The following is an 18,720-nucleotide window of genomic DNA, read 5'->3' as shown; positions in this document are numbered from 1 at the left end:
TGAGAAGATGTGTTCACTGATGGGAAGAAAGATGCTGGATCAATTTATGGGGAGAGTACCACGTCAGTGCAGGTAGCAATTTATGTGCTGCTCTTTTCTGGCTCTTATACTGTGGGGTCATTCCTTCCCTGTCCTCTTCTGGGGTCCCTCTTCCTTCTCATGCCCTTTACATGCTGGTCTTCTCCGTCTCCTCTTTTTTTTTTTTTTTTTCTTTTATGTGTGCCATGCAGCTTGTGGGATATTAGTTCCCTGACCAGGGACCAAACCCATGACCCCTGCAGTGGAAGCGCAGAGGAGCTCCACTAGTCTAACCACTGGACTGCCAGAGGAGTCCTGTTCTCCAGTGGTTTTAAATAACAACCTCAAGCCGATGATTCCCCAAACTGTTCAAACCAGGCCCCTCCCCTCCTCCACTCTTCCCCAAGCTTCTAGCTTACACATCCAGTTGCACATGAGCCATCTCCACTGGAAATCTCACACACATCTGACACTTGTCACGTCCAGTGATTATCTTCCTTCTGCCAAGTCTACTCCTCCCTCTTCCTATAGGCTTATCTGATTTAACAGTGTGGGGACCCACTTAAGACATCCACGTCAGAGACTGGAGGTCAAACCTGACCCATTTTTCTTTATCCTCAACATTCAATCACTCTTTATATCCTGCACATTTCAGCTTATTTATACATCCTAAATCTGTCCCCTCCATCTCCACCAGGACTGACCTAGTTCAGGCTCTACACATCTCTCTCTCTACCATTACCTTCCAATTGGTCTGCAAGGCCTCTAGGGTTATTGCCCTCAGGGCCATTTTCTATACAGTTGCTGAAATAATCTTCTTAGAAAACAAATCTGACTGTCTCACTTTTCTGCTTAAAGCTCTTTAGGCCACAACAAGGTTAAAGTTATCAGGCCACAAATATTTACTGAATGCCTACTGAAGACTCTTGGACTGCAAGGAGATCAAACCAGTTGATCCTAAAGGAAATCAACCCTGAATACTCATGCGAAGGACTGCCGCTGAAGCTCTGATACTTCGGGCACCTGATGTGAAGAGTATACTTACTGGAAAAGATCCTGATGCTGGGCGATACTGAAGGCAAAAGAAGGAGGCAGCAGAGGATGAGATGGTTAGATAGCATCACAGGCTCAATGGACATGAGTCTGAAACAAGCTCCTGGAGATAGTGGAGGACAGAGGAACCTACGCGCTGCTGTCCATGGGGTTGCACAGAGTTAGACACAATTTAGTGGCTGAACAACAACACTATATGCCAGGTATTGTTCTTAGCCTGGAGATACAGAAATGAACAAGAGTTCATAGACAAGGAACAAAGAAACAAGTATATATTAAATATGTCAGATGGTGATATGTGCTAAAAAATAAATCAAGGTAGGGAATACAGGGAGTGCTGAGAGGGGAAGCAGGCGTGTCTTTTAATATACTTGTAAGGCTGTACAACTGTCAACACAATCTATCTTAGAACCACCCCAAAAGGAGACCTTGTACCCATGTCCCATTTCCTTCCAACCCACTAGCTCTAAGTAACCACTGTGCATTCTACTTCTATAACATTGGTTATTTTGAGCATTTCACATCAATGGAGTTAAACAACATATGATCTTTTGTGACTAGCTCCTTTCACTTAAAGTTTGCAAGGTTTATCCATGTTGTATCATATATTAGTACTTTTGTATTTATAGCTGAATAAATCTATTGGACGTATGGATTGATCATATTTTATTTATTAGTTGATGGTTACCTTGGCAGTTTCCACTTTTTGGCTTTTATGAATAATGCTGCTCTGAACATTTATGTACAAATTTCTGTGGAGATATAAATTTTCATTTCTCTTGGGTATATATCTAGGGGTGGAATTTCTGGATCATATGGATGCCAAGTGACGTGGGTTCGATCCCTGGGTCAGGAAGATCCCCTGGAGGAGGAAATGGTAACCCACTCCAGTATTCTTTTTTTTTTTTAAGTTTTACTTATTTGGCTGCACCAGGTCTTAGTTGCAGCACGTGGGATCTAGTTCTCTGGCCAGGAATGGAACTGAGCCGTCTGCATTAAGAGTACAGGGTCTTAGCCGTTGGACTACTGGGAAGTCCCCTACTCCAGTATTCTTGCCTGGAAAATTCCATGAACAGAGGAGCCTGGTGAGCTACAGTGCATCGGGTCCCAAAGAGATGGACACGACTGAGCACACCCACACACATGTGAGCGCACACGCACACATAGTAACTCTATGGCTAACTTTTTGAGGAAGTTATGAATTGTTTTCCAAAGCAGTTACATCATTTTATATTCCTATCAGCAATGTATTGATATGAGTGTTCTAGTTTCTCCACATTCTCTGCAACACTTGCTATTGTCTGTCTTTTTGATTACAGTAATCCAACACTTGTTATTGTCTTTTTGATTATAGTAATCCTAGTAGCTGTGATGTGGTATCTTACTGTGATTTTGGTTTGCATTTCCCTAGTAACAAAGTGTTGAGCATCTTTTCATATATATACTGGCCATCTATATGTCTTGTCAGACAAATGTTTATAAAATTTTTTGCCCATTTTTTTATTAATAGATTTTATTTTTTCCCAACAGTTTTAGACTAATAGAAAAATTGGGAAGATAGAACAGAGATTTCCTGTTTAACTTATAGCCACATTCCCCATTATTAACATCTTACATTAGTATGATACATTTAGCACAACTGATGAACCTATATTGATAAATTATTAACTGAAGTCCATGGTTTATTCACATTTCCTTAGTTTTTACCTAATGTCCTTTCTCTGTTTCAGAATCCTACCCAGGATACCACATTACATGTACTTATCACGTCTTCTTAGGTTCCTCTCGGATATTATAGCTTCTTAGATTTTCCTTGGTTTTAATAAACTTGATAGCTTTGAGGAGAATTGGATGGGTATTTTGCAGAATCTTCATGTATTGGAATTTATTTGATACTTCATGATTTATGCATATTGATGCTGACCTTGATCACCTGGCTGAAATACTATTTGTCAGATTTTTCCACTATAAAGTTACTCCCCCACATTCTATATGTACTCTTTGGAGGGAAGTCATTATGTGCAACCAGCCTTAAAAAGTGGGCCTCTACCTTTATATTAGCTCCATAATCTATCTGGAATGCTTCTGCACAGATTTTTCTCTTTCTCCTTGTTTATTACTATATTGAACCATTTACATCAGTATGGACTTATGGATATTTACTTGATAGTTTGGGTTATAATTCAGTAGTACTTTGTTTATTCTGTTGCTCAAATGGTCCCCTCTTTGCCACTGGGAGCTATTTTAGTTGGTTCCTGTGCCTCTTTGACACATTGTGTTATGTGTGCGCGTGTGTTTAGTACTTCCTTACTTTCTGGTACTATAGTGAAGTCGTTCAGTTGTGTCTGACTCTTTGCAACCCCATAGACTGTAGTCAGCCAGGCTCCTCCATCCATGGGATTTTCCAGGCAAGAATAGTGGAGTGGGTTGCCATTTTCTTTTCCAGGAGATCTTCAGAAAGTATTAACACTATAGCCTCATCTTGTCTATTTCCTGCTCCAGACCTACAATCAGTCATTTTCTTCAGGAGCCCTGCTTCCTTTTATTGAAGAACAGTAACTTAGAATCAGATTGGGGCACTAGGTATGCACGTTGCTACTGGGATATCTTTACCTAGTCTTTAATTAGATTATTTGCTTTCGTATTATTGAGTTGTAAGAGTTCTATATATTCTGGATATAAATCCCTATGAGATATGTGATATCCAAATATTTTCTCCCATTCTATTGGTGGTCTTTTCACTTTCTTGATTCAACCTCTTATTGAGTCAAACAAATATGATGTACTGTACTTCTCCATATAAACCTATGTCCAGAGGAGGCAGTTCAGGCACGATTTTTTCTTCTTTTGTTCCCAGGTACCAAATGATTTACTCTCTGTCAGTGAGATTTTTCTGTTGCCTTCTGTGGAATAGATGTTCCCACTCCATAGTATGGGTACTATATATAGGAGATATAGGACTTGGTTAAGTCAACATGCACGGAACAGCTTCAAAGCTAACTTGGAGCTTCTGGAAGAGGAACTGGGGCTAAAGAGGGGTGGGGCACCTAGGAGCAGAGACTGCCATCGTTAAAAGCAAATTCACCCGGTTGTGTGCTCTGCTTAGTTGCTCAGTTGTGTCTGCGTCTTTGCAACCCCATGGACTGTAGCCCTCCAGACTCCTCTGTCCATGGGGATTCTCCAGGCAAGAATACTGGAGTAGATTGCCATGCCCTCCTCCAGAGGATCTTCCCAACCCCGGGATCGACCCCAGGTCTCTCATATGGCAGGTGGATTCTTTATTAGCTGAGCCGCCAGGGAAGTCACCATTGGTTAGTATCTCTCTAAGAGTGATCACAACTCCGCTTCATCATGGGAAATGGATGAGTACATATGCTGGGAAGAGCAGGGCTTCCTTTCTAACTATTCAATGAGGAAAAAGAGGCTGCCAATTTGGTCTTTTATATATCACACTAGAATCACACTAACTGCATTTTTGTTTGCCCCGAATGCTTCAGACCCTACCGTGGAATTGAAGAGTGAGCAGCCTTCCCTAAATATGTCCCAAGTTTGTTGCTATGCTAGGTAAGTTGTAGGGCAGGTAAAGGAATGCAAACCAAAGCATTTCAGATATCTGATCAAGTCTACTAGTGGCTGATTCTCTATCCTGAGCTCATTTAACCTACTAGCAGCATTTAATACAGATGAAGACACTCTCCTCTTCAAACATTTTCTTCACTTCTAGGACACAAACCTCTCCTGGTTATTTTCCTACTTTATTGGCTGCTCCTTTTCAGGTTCCTTTGCTGGTTCTTTCCCAGTATTCTAACGTCTAAGCAGTGGAGGACCCAAGGGCCAACTCTTGGTCAGCCTTTCTTTCTGCTCCACTCATTCTCATTGCACTCTCACTTCTCACTCTGTCTCATGGCTTTAACATCACACTTATAAGCTAACGAAGCCCAAACTCCCATTTCCAGCCTATACCTCTTTCCTGAAAAAGCAGAGACATCACTTTGCCAACAAAGGTCCGTATAGTCAAAGCCATGGTTTTCCCAGTAGTCATGTACAGATGTGAGACTGGACCATAAAGAAGCCTGAGTGCCATATAACTGATGCTTTCAAACTGTGGTGCTAGAGAAGACTCTTGAGAGTCCCTTGGACAGCAAGGAGAGCAAATTAGTCAATCCTAAAGGAAATCAGTCCTGAATATTCATTGGAAGGACTGATGCTGAAGCTGAAGCTCCAGTACTTGGGCCACCTAATGAGAAGAGCTGATACACTGGAAAAGACCGTGATGCTGGGAAAGATTGAAGGCAGGAAGAGAAGGGGGAGACAGAGGATGAGATGGTTGGATGGCATCATCAACTCAATGGACATGAGTGTGAGTAAACTCCAGGAGGTAGTGAAGGATGGGCAAGCCCGGTGTGCTGCAGTCCATGGGGTCACAAAGAGTCAGACACGATTGAGAGACTGAACAACAACCACCTCTTTCCTGAACTCTAGATTTGTATATCCAGGTCACTCTTCTTTACCTCTATAAAGACATCTAATCAGCATCTCAAACTTCATATTTCTAAATCCAAACTTTTGATAGCCCCTTTGTATTTGCCTCTTAGCCTACCCCCTCAACTCAACCTGCCTTTCCTGTCGTCTGGCTCATTTTCATTTCAATAAATGAAAACACCACCCTTTGAATTGCTCAGAACAAAATCTTGGGGTCACTTGTTCACTTCCAATCCCTTAACAAATCCTGTTATCTCTACTTTTAAAATATATCCTAATCTGTCCATTTCTCATCCTCTCCATTTCTACAATTGTGGTTTGAATCACCACTGTTTTTCACCCAGATTATTGCCATAGTTTTCTAACAAATCCTTCTGTTTCTGCTCTTGTCTGTAACTTCCCTTCCTCAGGAAAAATAGAAAATCATCTATTTTCCACATAGCAGCCAGAGTGACTCTTTCATAACATAAGTCAGATCATGGCATTCTTGTTTCAATTCTTCTAATAGCTTCCAATCTCAAAGTAAAGGTCAGTGTTATTACATTGGTCTTCAAGATCTCAGCTTCTTTGATTAAACCTCTGACTCATCTCTTATTCTTTTCTTGTTTATTTACTTCGGCCTTACTGGCCTTCCTTCTGTTCTTTAAATGCTAAATACATGCCTCTTTCTAGTTCTCTGCTCCCACCGCTCCCTTCCTCAGAAGCTCCTCTAGATAGCTACATGATCTGCTCTTCCTTTAGGTCTTTCCTCAAATGTTATCATCTCATTAAGAACTTCCCTGAACACTCGAAATCACAAATTACCTTCCTCATACCCAAATACACTCTATTCTTCTTAACATCTAATTTTTCACCGTAGCATATATCATCATCTGGCATACTTTGTATTTTACTTGTTTATTAGTTCATCTCTCTTGCCCATAATAATGTAAATTCCACAAGGGTAGGACCTAGAGAGGATGCACACTCAATAAGCATTTGTTGAATGAATGAGTAAAAGGATGAGGACACTTCCTTATGTGTTAGGACCTCACCACATCCTGAACCTTAGCTTTCATTTCCTGATCTGTGCCAGATTAAAGAATGAGAGAGAGATTAGTCTAAAGAAAACCAAAAAGACCACAGAATCAAGGAGAGATAATAGAGGTAACAGGAGAGATAAAGGAGAAAAGAGGCAACTGTAATGAGAGAGACCAATACAAAAGGGAAATGTGTGAAGAGATGGAGGTACTAGGAGGAAAATTCTGGGAATTTTTTCCCCAACAATGGTCTCACTTGAACTACAAAGGCTGCCAGATTCACCCTGGGGATGGAAGTACTCATTCAGACTTCTCCCGTTACTCCTGACTAGTGGGTTGCTTTGAAGCACCTGACAGTTCAGGGTAAGATGTTCTTTGATGAAGGCAATTAAAGAGCACTCATAGTGGCCTTCTACTTTCTAGCTAGTCTGTAGTGATTTTCCAGGACAAAGCCTCTTTTTGAGCCTGAAAATCAACGGTTGGGTCAAAAGGGTCAAAACCATAGCAGAGATCATTACCATAGGGGACAGGGTCTCTCGGCAGTTCTGGTCACATTATAGGTTTTTCAAGCTTTTGCTCACCCAAGATTTATTCCTATTAGAGATTAGTTGGACCAAAGGTGTGTACGAAGAAAGAGACAACTTAACAATACCATGAGTAGAAGAGTTAACATAAATGGAATGAGTCCAGATCTCTCATTCCTTTATTGTGGAAGAGTGTTCTATTTTCCACTGGCCAGGAAGGCTGTGAAAGTGAAAAGCTACAGAGCCTTGCAACTTCTTGTTAAGTAAGTTTTCTGACACATGGCAACTAGTGATTAATTACTGCGTTAGAAGATAACATTCCTATAGAGGTTTGCTGGAAATACAGATGTTGTCCATGCTTGATTAGACATTACTTAAGAAATGCTGAGACACACTGTTGCAGTCTACTATTTCTGGCTATTTTGGTATCACTCTTATGTTTATTTTACATCGCTTCACATTCAGTAGAACTGATGGAGCCCATTTCACAAAACCTGTCCCTACCAAAATCAAGAACAGAAAAACAGACAAACAAGGCTATAAAGTGTGTTTAGGCATATGTGTATGTAGGAGAGCAAGAGAAAATGAAGGAGAAAGAGTCTATGAATAGTTAGGGATGTAGTATTCTTTCTTGTAACACTTTCTAGAAAGAAAGAATTGCAAAGGAGAGGCTCTGTTTCTCAACAGCCTATAAGAAAATGATCCCACGTCAGCTGGTTAAAATGTTTAGGATGTTAAAGACAAACTAGATTTTGCCATTATCCAGGCTCCTTACCACAAAAAGAAGCCTTGATTTGATACCTAGTCATTCATCCGGTATACAAAGTGAGCACTTACTCTGGTTCACACACTGAGGAAACAGAAAATCTGGGCTTCCTGGAGCTTACAAGTCTAGTAAAGATGTGTCTTTCTGAACTGTGATCAGGACGTAATCTAACGCTTTAGACTTAGGCCATCCTATCTCCTCTCAAAATCCATGAAGAGTAATAAGAGCAGTGCCTCTCCCAAGCGATCATCTTTTAGCTTACAGCCACTTCCTTGGATATCACTCCCAAATTCAACCGTGACAGGCATAGCTTCGCTGAAGAAACGCTTTGCTGGTACATGGCCCACCAATGTCAACCTCAATACTGCCCAGTCATCATTTCATTATTCAGATGCTAGGGTTTTTAGTATGTGTGCAGGCCCCATAGTGTCTGCCAAAAGCTGTGTTAATTTACTTACTTCAGCAAAATTAAAAAAAAAAAAATCATTTAAAAAAGGATGATTGAATTTAGGAATTATATTCCTCAGAGAATTAGTAATGCTTCTCTGTATCCTTCAGGCCTCTGTGTTCTTAACTTCCCATTTTCAATGTTATTATGAATAGACTAATTCAATAATGAGATCATTCCCCATAAGGGAGGCCAAATAAATGCAGCATTCAGTCACACCTGGTTTCCCTAATCTGAGCAAGGAACGCTTTCCACCGAATTTGGCCTAAGATAGGGAATTTCATGAACACACACACTCAAACAGAAAGAAACCATCAGAGAAGGAGGACAGAAAAGCAGAACAACAGGGTAGCAATGGAACAAATGAGTGACAGCGTGGGGAAGAAAGGTGAAAGTGAAGATGTTATATGATTTCAAGACAAAGATCCTAGCATGGATGTCTTAATAACTGTCAAAGTAATACAGCATTTCATCATCCCTAGAAATTTCTCAAGAATTATTTCAAATTTTATTAAACTTCTTCAGGAATCAAAAAGTCAAGTGAAAAGACACGGAAATACTAAATAATAGGCAGGAGCATGCTGGACTATGAAAAACAAAAAAACTTCCCAGCAATAAAGGGGTTCATGGAAAAATTCATCCAAGTATAATCAGCAATAAAACACCAACACTATAATCGTCATCCATCCTCTTCAAAACGTCTAAAGTTTTCATTAAAGCCCCAAAGATCCACTGACTTAAGAAAGGTATGGGTAGTGTTGAGACCACATAAAGAGAGAAGAAGATTAACTCTTACATTTGAAAAAGAATATTACAAGGAAACCCTAAAAACTGAGATCAGCAAACCTTGAAAAGAGAAAAGTCCAAATGCTATTTTAAAAAAATAACCTTCAGTTACATGAAGGAATAGCATGGAGAGTGATGAGTAACCATTTTCTCCCCAATGAAAGGAAGAAGGGGGGATGGATTTCACCTGGGAAAGATAGAAGAGATGAAGAAATAGATTCATGTAAAAATACATTCACTACACGTTATTTATAATGAGAGAAAATGTAAAAAATCCCAATGTCTACAAATCTGCAAATATTAATAATCAGATAGATAAATTATGATTTACTTGCCCCATGAAACATTTGTTCAGGCATTTAAAATAATATTTTCAACGGACCTTAATGGATATGGGAAAAACCATGTTTTCAAAGATTACTAATGATATAGGAAAACACAAATTAAATGAATAAAAAACCCATTAACAATTTTGTAAAGAGAAATGATACACATGCCCATAAATGAGACTCACCTATACACACAGCACATGCATAAAAACCAGGAGAAAGTATATCAAATATCACATTTTTAGATTAAGAGTTTATGAATAATGTTTATATTCTTCTTTGTACTTTATGTTACATATTTTATGCAATGAGCACACATTACTTTTTCAATTAGAAAACAAAATTACTGAAGTGCTGTAGTAAAAGACCTTAGGTTAGACAATAGGAAAAATTACCTGTTTCACAGTCGTTAAACACCCAACAGAATTTTATAGACTTACTTCCCTATTACCAAAGGACATCTGTGAGTTCCATTTTTTTTTTTCCTTTTCTAAAACTGAGGTATAATTGACATATTAGTTTCAGATATACAGTGTACTAATTCAATATATGGATATATTGTGAAAAGATCATTGCAATAAGTTTCATTAACATCCATCACTTCTGTTTCATTTCTTAAACTAGCTTTTTAATGATTAAGAATCCATTTTTATTAATGATTTGGTAGAATGCTTTGGAACACGAACTGAGTCCAATCTACCCTTTCTTACCTTGCGAAGTCCAGGTCTGCCTCCCGTGACATGGTGATGTTGGTCAAATTCTGCTGCAGGACAAAAATGTTCCTACACATTTTCTTGATGCCAGACTCACTGATGCGCCGGAAGTACTGGGCCCCATTAATAAGGATGCAGGAGATCAGATGTCCCAGGCCTGAGGGATCAGCACAGGGTGATGGGGAGGGAGGAGACAGATTAATGCCATCTTGAAGAAACGGACACACAGGATTCCTCTCTCTACTCCTCAGAAAATGTAAACGACCAAAGAAAACTTGGCTCTGATGGTTGGACCACCTGATCTTACAGTGATTTCGGAGTAGTTAGATACTGCCCAAGGAGTTACAAGTGGGGAGACTTTATGCTGATAAAAAACCTGGGACTTCCACAGTTTCAGCACTGCCATATGCAGCTAAAGCCACATGCCAAGGCTTAACAGTATATGCTAGATTGTTTTAAATTACCGCGTAAAACTTGTTTTTCCTGTTGAGTTATTTTAAAGCAGAGAACACCACATGTAAATAGTATCATCTGTTTAGCTTCCTTCTCCTCCTACAAAACAGGTAGGGGTTGTACTTTTGGCTCAAAAGTTGATTGGGAACCTATGTAAATAAAAATAAATCAATAGGAAATTGGACTCTTGGCATTAATGTTAACATACCTCAGCACTGACAATGGAGTAGATTTCTAAAGGAGTAATGGGAGAGAATGTAATCAGAAACAAAGCGGAAGGAAAAGCAGATCACACATTAACTGCTGAGTTCCCACAAGACTCCTGTGTAGTTGTCAGGGGTGTCAGGAAGTGATTTGTCCTCATTGCCAAAGGACCGTCTTAAGGTCTGTGAAATTCGACAAATTGCCAGTTAGGATGTCAACAAACTAAGAGATTCCATTTCAGGTTATCTTAGGTAATGAAGTTGAGGAAATGTTGGTTCAGAACAACCCGAGGAACATGTGGGTTACCAATTTTAGAAGTTAGATTTTAATTCTAAATACTTGGAACTAAGTAAACCTCTCTTCTTCCTTCTTCTCTTGTTCTTACAAAGTTGTACTCTGGCAAGATGTTTTTCCGGAAATCTCAAGTTAGTCTGACTAGTTGAGAATAGTCGACTATTTTTGTCTCAGGGTATAGCTTCAGGTTCAAAGGCTCCTTCTGTCTTCAAAACAAGTTTTCCCTTGATTAGGATACACGTAGGAAAAGCACAGGAGAAGGCATCATCTCTTGCTTCAGCTACACTCACCCAATGTTGTTTCAAGATGACAAATTTGCTGCTCTTCTAAGGTGAAGTAAAAAGCTTTTCACTCAAAGGAACAGAAACACACACATGGATTTTACATTTAAAGCTAGACAATTTATGTGAAAAATCTCTGTAGGTTCTTTGGCTATGATGCCCCTGAGCCCATAACTTCAGGCAGAATTTTGTTCTGCAGGGGTTTGATGTGGTCTGCCCTAAGTGCAGGCTATGAGGTGATGCACTGGTTATAGAGAATAAAAAATAGATTACAGAAATAAATGTATATAATAATTAAGCACGATAAATTCTAATAATAAACCAATTAAAAGTTGGTCTGCTTTGTATTATCACTATACACCAGGAATTTTAAAGAATATCTGTGATTAAATACACCCCTTAAAAAAATAATAAAATATTTCTCCTTGCCACACTAAGAAGACTGAGACCACTCTCACTTCCTCCACTTGAGAAATTCAATAATACGCCCTTGAATTTAGAAAGTGATATGACAGGGGATAGCTAGCTTTTTAAATAGGAAATTTCCAATTTATGATTTTTTTTTTTCAGTTAAAATCTCTTCTGTGTCAGAGGATTATACCTCTATTGTTTCCCAGGAGGATTCGATGTCAAGAAGTGTCTGGTCTAAATGAGAGGAAAACTCTGGGATGTGAATGGTGACATGTGGGACTTGGAAGAGCCAGTGTCCAAAGCCAGAAGGGAATTCTGTGTTGTCAGGAGAGTGATTCTTAGATGGGTCCTATACTGTTAAGATAGACAGTATGACTGCAGTCCCCAGGACACAGAGCCACAGGGCTGACGAACCTTTTTTGTATCATTTATACATTCTGGCTAAAGTCTTTCAGGAATATTCCCTTTCAGAACACATCTTCATCACTATGACATAATTTAATGGGAAAATTAGGATTTTGGGGGGCGGGGGCATTTGCCAGAACAGAATCATTTCATCAAGCAAGACATGGTCATGCATTGACACTCTCCTTCCATCTTCAGGCTGCCACAATCCTTTGCACTAAGTACCTTCTTACTTGTTTTAAGTTACACTGGCTCAATTCTGTGAGACACCATAGATACTTTTGGCCCCGGGGTCTATGTACAAACCAACCAAAACAAGAAAAAAAGGGGTAAAATTGAAAGTCTTCAAAAAGGGTCCTTTGGAGGAATTCATCACGCAAATGATTTGGCTGGCCGCTCGTTTTTTTTAATGTTGAAGGCAAACACCTTTGGCTAGTACTGTCGTTCACACCCTTCCTTGCTTCCTTGACTCTGAAGGCATTTATGGATGTAGACTTCTCAAAACTGCGCTCATCAGTGGTTTCTGTTTTCTCTTCAGGCAAGAATTCATTCTTGGAAAGAAAACTTCCCCTTCCAGTGATAATTTTAGCCAATGAGGGGATCTCTCAGGGTTCTCTTCTTATTGTGTGTGTTTCTTTTTCTTTATGAGCTCCTCTTGAGTTAATTTGTGGTCCACTCCACACACTTAGGCAGCTCTCATGAGTGGTGTGTCAAGGAGGCAGCCGGGCTGCCATCTGCCTCATCTTGGATTAAATCTCCTCGTCAAGAAGGAGCAGATGGCAGCCATATTGTTGCCTACCTAGCCATACACAGAGAGGCTAGGTATTGCTGCTTTAATCCAAAAAGCAAAAAACAAAAAAAAAAAATCAAAAATCTTTTTCTACAAGTTTTAAGCTTTAGTAATAGAGAAAATCAGGAAAACCTTCACCCTTCTTTCCTCCCAGACTCTCAGGGACAGAGGCAGGGTCTGACCTTCAAATATGTACTGGAACTTGTGCTGCTGGAGGCTGGCACTCATGGCTTCTTCAATGGCGCTGATATCTTTGTTGAGCTTCACCACCAGAGGGTCATAATCCATACTTTCCACATTCGCGACAATGGCATAGTTCCCCTCCTTCGCAAGAGGGATGAGATAGTGGAAACAGTGAACTCTGGAAGAGAGAGAGTTGGGGAAAGAAGTTAGTAATGATTCTTCCTGATGAAAATAATCCTCTTCTTGCGACAGAGCACCCAAATATTTAAGACAGCAGTGGCCCTTTAAATTTTTATGTATCCCTCCCCCTATTCATCAGAAAGTTATCTTAGCTATTTTGTAGAAAAATTGAGTGATCTTGAGCAAGTCAGCTTCTGTGATCCTCCCCTGTTTAATCCACACATTGGGGGTGATGAATAGATAAGCTAAAAAATCTTTCTGGTGACAAGATTGCTTGCACAGAGTGAAAAGTATTATCTCTTTCAAGGGCTACTGTTGCAGTGAAAATGAGAGGCAGAGGTCACAGATCTCTGAGACTTTGGTTTCCATTGCCATTTGCTAGCTGTGTAACTTTAGGCAAGTTACTTTTTAATCTCTCCACACCTCAGTTATCTTATCTGTGAAATGGGGATGATAACAACACATACCTCATAGGGTGCTCTGAGGAACTACTACACAGAAAGGCACAGGGTGCAGCACTATTATCATATTTATTATTGTTACTCTATTACTTAAGCAAAATGCTTACTGAACGTGTGTGAATGTTAGAAGGTGTGAAAATATAAGACGCAGATTGTGCCATTTAAGATGCTATGGCTTAATGGGGACGACCAAGAAAAAACAACTTAAAGAGGATGGTTTTTCACTCAGAAGCACGTGTACCCAGAATGTCATGGGAGTATGCAGAAGATATTAGGAAAGGTTCAGGACAGAAGGTGATACTTGGCTTAGAAGATACATCTGAGTGAGCTTGAGGAAACAGCGCATTCCTATGTTGAAATCAGTCAGTCTGATCACACGCAATTCAGGTTCTTTTGGGGAGATATCACTGTCAAGGAAGTCTGAGATGGGAAGGGATTGGCTACTCCATAACCTTTCTATTAAGCTGCAGTGAAAGCACATTTCAGGTCAGATTGTTCTACCACACATACAGGTATTTACTAACAACAAACATACAGCCACCCCACCCCTCCCCCATCCACTGGCAGGTATAGATCAAACAGGTTTGTTCTGTAAGTTTACTGATTATTTTACGTGCTCTGTCTGATCTTGACAGGAAAGGTTCCCTGGAAGTAGACAGGATGATAATCCAGAGTCGGGATTCTGTTATGCTTAGAGCTGGCATCAGGTAACGAGAATATGCCTAAACAAATGGCCACAGCCTTGAACATCATCCCTAATAATGCAACCACAGGCTTAATCATTGTCTTGGTGACAGACAGTTTACAAACAGTAAATTCACCTTTCTAGTGTACAGTTTTATGAGTTTTGATAAATGCAACCAGTTGGATAAGTATCACCATAATCAAATTATAGAACACTTCCAGAACTCCATTGTGCCACCTTGAAGTCAACCCCTACTTATACCCCAAGGCTCTTGCAACTACAAATCTATTTTCTGCCCCCATAGTTTTGTCTCTTCTGGAAAGCCACATAAATGCAATTATATAGCATGTAGCCTTTGGGGTTTAGTGTCTGTCAGTCTGCCTCAAACATCTGCGATTTATCCATGTTGCTGTCCATTCCTTGTTATTGCTGCGTGGCCTCCTGCCTATGAATGTGCCACGATTTAACCATCACCAGCTGACATCAGGAGGGTTTCTTGTTTGCAGTGATTATGAATTAATCAGCTTCAAGTCTAGGTTTTTATGTAAATACAATTTTCCCTTTTTCTTGAGTAAATATCTAGAAGTGGGATTGCTGGGTCATATGGTAAGTGTACACTTAATTTTGTAAGCCACCAAATTGTTTTCCAAAGGAGCTGTGCCATTTTGCTTTCCTACTAGCAATGTAAAAGAGTTCTAGTTGCTCTGCATTCTCACCAGCACTTTCTGTTGTTAGCTTTTTTTTTAATAAAAACTTAAGCTTTGTGGAGGTATAATTGGCATTAAATTATTATAAGATAGCTAGTGTACATCATGGCAACTTGATATATGTATACACTGTGAAAGGATTCCCTTCATCGAGATAATTAATACATCTATCACGTCACATATTTATCCTTTCTTTTTTTAAAAAATGAGAACACTTATGTACTACTCTGTCAGCAAATTTCAATTATACAGTACAGTGTTATCAAGTACAGTCATCCTGGTTTACATTAGATCCTCAGACCTTATTTATCTTACAGCTGAAATTTGTAGCCGTTTACCAACCACTTCCTATTTCTCTTATCCTCTAGCCACCACTTTTCTATTCTGTTTCTGTGATTTCCTAAAAAAAGGTTTGACATACAAGTGATGCCATGCAGTAGTTATCTTTCTTGTCTAGCTTATTTCTTCTAGGATACTGCCCTCAAGTGTAGTCAGTTTAAAAATAATTTTTTTTTAGTCATTTTAATAGATGTACAGTGGTGTCTCACTGGGGCTTTAATTTGCATTTTACTAGTGACTAATGATGTTGGACACATTTTCATATGTTTATTTGCCATCCATACATCTTTGTATTCATATCATTTGCCTAATTTTTTTGTTGAGCTGTTTATTTTCTTATTATTAAGTATTGAGGGTTTTTTATATAGGCTGAAAAGAAAGTGTTAGTCACTCAGCTGTGTACGACTCTTTGTGACCCCATGAACTGTAGCCCACCAGGCTCCTCTGTCCATAGAGGAGCTCTGTCCAGAGCTCCTCTGTCCATAGGCAAGAATACTGGAGTGGGTTGCCATTCCCTTCTCCAGACCCAGGGATCGAACCTGGGTCTCCTGCATTGCAGGCAGATTTTTTTTACCATCTGAGCCACCAGGGTAGTAAATTATCAGACATGCATTTTGTAAATATTTCTTCCCAAGCTTTGGCTTGTCTTTTCATCTTAACAATGTCTTTCAAAGAACAGTTTTAAATTTTGATAAAGTTCAGTTTAATCATTTTTTTCCTTTATGGATGGTATTCTAGGGGTTAGCTTTAAGAAAACTTTGCCCAATCAAAGTTATAAAGATTTCTTCCTATATTTTCTTCTACGATTTTTACAGTTTGAAGTTTTATACTTAGATGTATGATCCATTTTAAAGTAAGTTTTGCATAGGATGTGCTATATTTTTATAATCTGTTCATTTAAGGAAATCCAAATATCTTGACTATCAGTGTGTTTTTATGATAGGTGATCACTTTAACAGTTACTAAAAACTAAAGATTAATTTCGCCAGTAAAAACTCATTCTGACATTCATATGCTAATTATTGAAGTGTATGGTTTTGATTAGGATACCAGTAACTGTACCAGTTACAGTCCTTCCAGAATGAGACATTTTTGATAAAATGAAAATCGACCAACCCTGGAGTGGGATTCATGCCTAGGGAAATTGACTGCTATTTCACAGTTGAAATTTAAACTAAGTAACTCTTAGTTGAAAATAAAATCAAGTCATCAACACTAAAATACTTTTACAGTAAACTACAGACATTACCACCTCAGACAATGAGGCTTCTCAGGTCTCTCAGTGGTAAAGAATCCACTTGCCAATGCAGGAGACCTGGAGTCCATCCCCGGGTTGACAAGATCTCCCGGAGAAGGAAATGGCAACCCACTCCAGTATTCTTGTTGGGAAAACCCCACGGACAGAGGAGACTGGCAGGCTATGGTCCATGGGGTTGAAAAGAGGTGGACACAACTGAGTGACTGAGAGCACATGCACGCCTCAGACAGTGGGAAGACCATGTGCAACGGCATGAGGGTGTGAACAGAGGACAGTTTTAAGGACTGACCAGGAGTTCCTTTCAGTACATAGAGATCACATGACAGAGGCATGAGGTGAGCTTGGGGAGATGGTCAGGGACCAGGTCGTCAAAGGATTGAGGTCATCTAAACAGGATTTTAAGAGGTGAAACAATATAATCAGATATGAGTTTTGACAAGATGATTCGGCACAGTATAAAGAATAAATTAATGGTAGAGAATGATAGAAACTAGAAGTAGAGACTGCTTAGGAAATTACTATGAATTGGAGGTGTTTATGAGATACTGGACTTCCCTGGTGGCTCAGACAGTAAAGAACCTGCCTACAATGCAGGAGAAACTTGGGTTCAATTCCTTGGTCGGAAAGATCCCTTTGGGAAGGGCATGGTGACCCATTCCAGTATTCTGGCCTGGAAGAGCCCGTGGACAGAGGAGCCTGGTGGGCTACAGTCCATGCGGTTGCAAAGAGTCAGACACGACTGAGCGACTAACACTTTCATGAGATACTGAAGTGAATGGCAGAGAGGAGAGAGAATAACTATTTTAAGGCATTATCTTCCTCTCCCCAAATGATCAGAGATGAAAAAGAATTTAAAAGAGTCATTGGCAAATATCAAGTTCAGAAAAAGTGGGTTTTTTTCCTTTGGAATTCTGGCATGTTGTTGCTGACCTTAACATGACTTTGGCATTAATATTTTTTCTGCAAATCTTGCTGATTACACAGCAGGATGATTGGTTTTCAGAAAGTGCACACTTAGGATCCCAACAGCGACAGGCAGTTACTGCTGAACCCACTTAGAACCCTCCTGATGGTGAGAGAAATCAGCTGATAAAGGTGACATTCTTAGCATCTCTGACTGAAATGGCAACTTAATTTTCCTCTTCTAAAGTTCAAATGGGGAAAAAAACCAAAAACCAAAAAACCTCAACCATTTTTAATGATCTCACCATGTCTTTCATCTCTTGGGGTTGTCACATGCTTTATGCTTCAAACTGTATAAAAAAGCACTGCTTACTGGTTAAATGTGACCTACAGGGAGACAGGTAAAATGTCACATGTCTTTCAAAACAGAATCTACTGGCTTTGGGAGCACTTTTTGGTTTGAACTTTAACAATGTTCAAGAAAAAGATGGGCTATGGATATAAAAATATTTGGGGGAATAAGAAAATTTTTGGTATTTGAAGTTGTTCTAGACTTCTTGCTAGCTTTCGCCATTAATTGCCCACCACCCCCCAACCTTTTTTCTGTCTGTTTTGGCTTCTTGGGTAAAAGTGCCAGAGAGTGCCAAACCAGCCACTTCTTCATTGTACCAGTTCCAGGACCACAGGTCCTAAGCTATGATTCTCCTTTACAATAGGATGGGAACAAAACTAACCTTAGCTGATTATGGTGACAAGGATGATGTCAGGCCATGCAGTCTTTGTATCTCCTGAGTATAGGGTTGGCCAAAAAGTTCGTTTGGGTTTTTCCATAACAGCTTATAGAAAAACCTAAACAAACTTTATCACCAACCCAATCCATATGGTGGACTATGACTCCCAAACCAATTCACTGTCTGTGATGAGTGGCATGTTTTGTTTGGGGAACCTGCACTTATTTTTTCTGGGTTTGATTTTAAACCAGCTAAATCTCCAGAGTCACTTAAGTTTTTACTGAACATTTATACAAC

At 39.5% G+C, this 18,720-nt stretch overlaps 1 protein-coding gene across 4 annotated transcripts in view; it reads right to left on the bottom strand.

Moving 5' to 3' along the window:
* The window catches only part of EXOC4 (exocyst complex component 4), an 875,766-nt gene that overhangs the window by 46,509 nt on the left and 810,537 nt on the right, over window positions 1-18,720 (bottom strand). For all 4 annotated transcript variants that reach the window (XM_081532917.1, XM_081532918.1, XM_081532920.1 and 1 more), the window contains 2 exons: window positions 13,159-13,337; window positions 10,136-10,295 (listed from right to left, as the gene is read on the bottom strand). In XM_081532917.1, the coding sequence (XP_081389043.1) occupies window positions 10,136-10,295; window positions 13,159-13,337 (339 nt within the window). The remainder of the gene's footprint in view (window positions 1-10,135; window positions 10,296-13,158; window positions 13,338-18,720) is intronic.

Source organism: Giraffa tippelskirchi, chromosome 10 (assembly GCF_054371585.1).
Source record: "Giraffa tippelskirchi isolate mGirTip1 chromosome 10, T2T-mGirTip1v1.2.pri, whole genome shotgun sequence".
NCBI lineage: Eukaryota > Metazoa > Chordata > Mammalia > Artiodactyla > Giraffidae > Giraffa > Giraffa tippelskirchi.
Note: the sequence above shows the minus strand (reverse complement) of the source record. Positions and strands in the feature narration are given on the sequence as shown.